Source organism: Nicotiana attenuata, chromosome 2 (assembly GCF_001879085.1).
Source record: "Nicotiana attenuata strain UT chromosome 2, NIATTr2, whole genome shotgun sequence".
Classification (NCBI taxonomy): domain Eukaryota; kingdom Viridiplantae; phylum Streptophyta; class Magnoliopsida; order Solanales; family Solanaceae; genus Nicotiana; species Nicotiana attenuata.
This window is the reverse complement of record NC_031990.1, coordinates 36,784,868-36,786,597: the sequence shown is the minus strand read 5'-3', so window position 1 is coordinate 36,786,597 and position 1,730 is coordinate 36,784,868. Positions and strand designations below refer to the sequence as shown.

At 32.7% G+C, this 1,730-nt stretch overlaps 1 protein-coding gene across 1 annotated transcript in view; it reads left to right on the top strand.

Moving 5' to 3' along the window:
- Positions 1-1,216, top strand: part of LOC109222928 (probable peroxygenase 5) — a 1,366-nt gene extending 150 nt beyond the window's left edge. The window contains exons 2-4 of the mRNA XM_019387218.1: positions 129-230; positions 336-421; positions 1,014-1,216. Coding sequence (XP_019242763.1) covers positions 134-230; positions 336-421; positions 1,014-1,112 — 282 coding nt within the window. The 5' untranslated portion in view covers positions 129-133 and the 3' untranslated portion in view covers positions 1,113-1,216. The remainder of the gene's footprint in view (positions 1-128; positions 231-335; positions 422-1,013) is intronic.

Genomic DNA, 1,730 nt, shown 5'->3' with positions numbered 1-1,730 from the left:
CCCCCCCCCCCCCTCTTATATCTTATATCTTAACGAAGATATAAGATAAATTTATTATTTATGCAATCTTTATGATTTTAGTTTCTAGTCTTTTGTCCTATTAATTTCATATATCTGCATCCGTGCAGGAATAATGGAAAATAATCATGAGCTAACTCCTTTGGAAAAGCATGTCATGTTCTTTGATATCAATAATGATGGAATAATTTACCCTTCAGAATCATACCAAGGTTTTTCCTTCTTTTCTTTAATTCCCAAATGTTGATTTCACCTTTTTTTAATATATGTTTTTGTCTTTCTTGATTTGTCCTAAATATTTTCGGATTTATTATCAGCTTTTAGAAAGATGGGGCGTGGTATTTTCCGGTCTATGTTTGCTGCTGTCCTCGTTCATATTACTCTCAGTCACAAGACACGACCGGTAATTCAAAATGCTCTATTTCTTTGAAAATGCCACAACTTAATTTCCATATTAGTGGTTTTGCTACATCTTTTGCGCTCTATAATTAAATGGTTTAATAGGACATACAATATAATTTTGAGAAATTTCATACTCCCTCCCCTCCAATTTATGTGAACCTATTTGATTGGGCACGAAATTTAAGAAAAAAAATAAAGACTTTTAAAATTTGTGGTTCTATATAAGACATAATATTTGTGTGGCTATATAATTTTTTGATACTTGGGGTGTTAAACATATCAAAGTATTTATTTGTCTATAAAAGCTTCTCATCGATAATATAATTGAAAGTTTAAGTTAAATTATTTCTAAATCCAGAAAGGAGTCAATTTTTTTGGAATAATTCATTCTTTTTGGAACGGGTTAAAAAGAAAATATGTTCTCATAAACTCGAAGAAATATATCAAGCACAATCTTTTTGCAAGCACGTAGATTATGATGTTTAATGCTGCTTTTTCACAAGCAAGAAAGCAATTAATTTGTCTTGTTTCAAAGAGTTTCTACTGGGCTGGAAATTGATTAGTAATATATTATTTTTGTGTTACATAATTAGGGAAAATGCCCGTCTCTGTTCTTCCCCATTGTGGTAAAAAATATCAAATATGCCATACATGGCAGCGATTCTGGTGCCTATGACTCTGAAGGGAGGTAAATTTCTTGACTACCTTATAACTAAATTCTGGTTGCTATAGGCGAAGTCACTATACACATATGCAGATCTCGGATTTAAATTTGATGGTTTTAACTTTTAAAGTTTTAAACTTTAAATTTATTATAATTTTGAAATTATTGGTTCAAGATTTACTATTTATAAAAATTTTTTAGTAATTTTTCAATATATATCTATGCTTCTTGTAAAAAATATATTGGGTGCGGTTGAACTCAATATATATCTATTATTATTTTTTTTTTTTTTTTTATATAAATAGATTACAAAGGTCACAATTACAACAATGACATGGGTTGCCTCCCACGTAGCGCCTGATTTAACGTCGCGGCACGACTCATGTGAGCGAAATTAAGGTTCACTCGACCTCTGGGGTTCATTCGAATGCAGCTCGGTCATCTCCTTAGGCTCGTTCATGCCCACATACAATTTCAACCGCTGACCATTGACTCTAAATGTACGAGAGTCATCTTCAGTAGAAACTTCCACCGCTCCGGAAGGAAACACTTCAACCACACGAAATGGTCCAGACCACCTTGACTTTAGCTTACCTGAGAATAACCGCAGTCTTGAGTTGTAAAGCAGTACCCTGTCCCCAGGTTT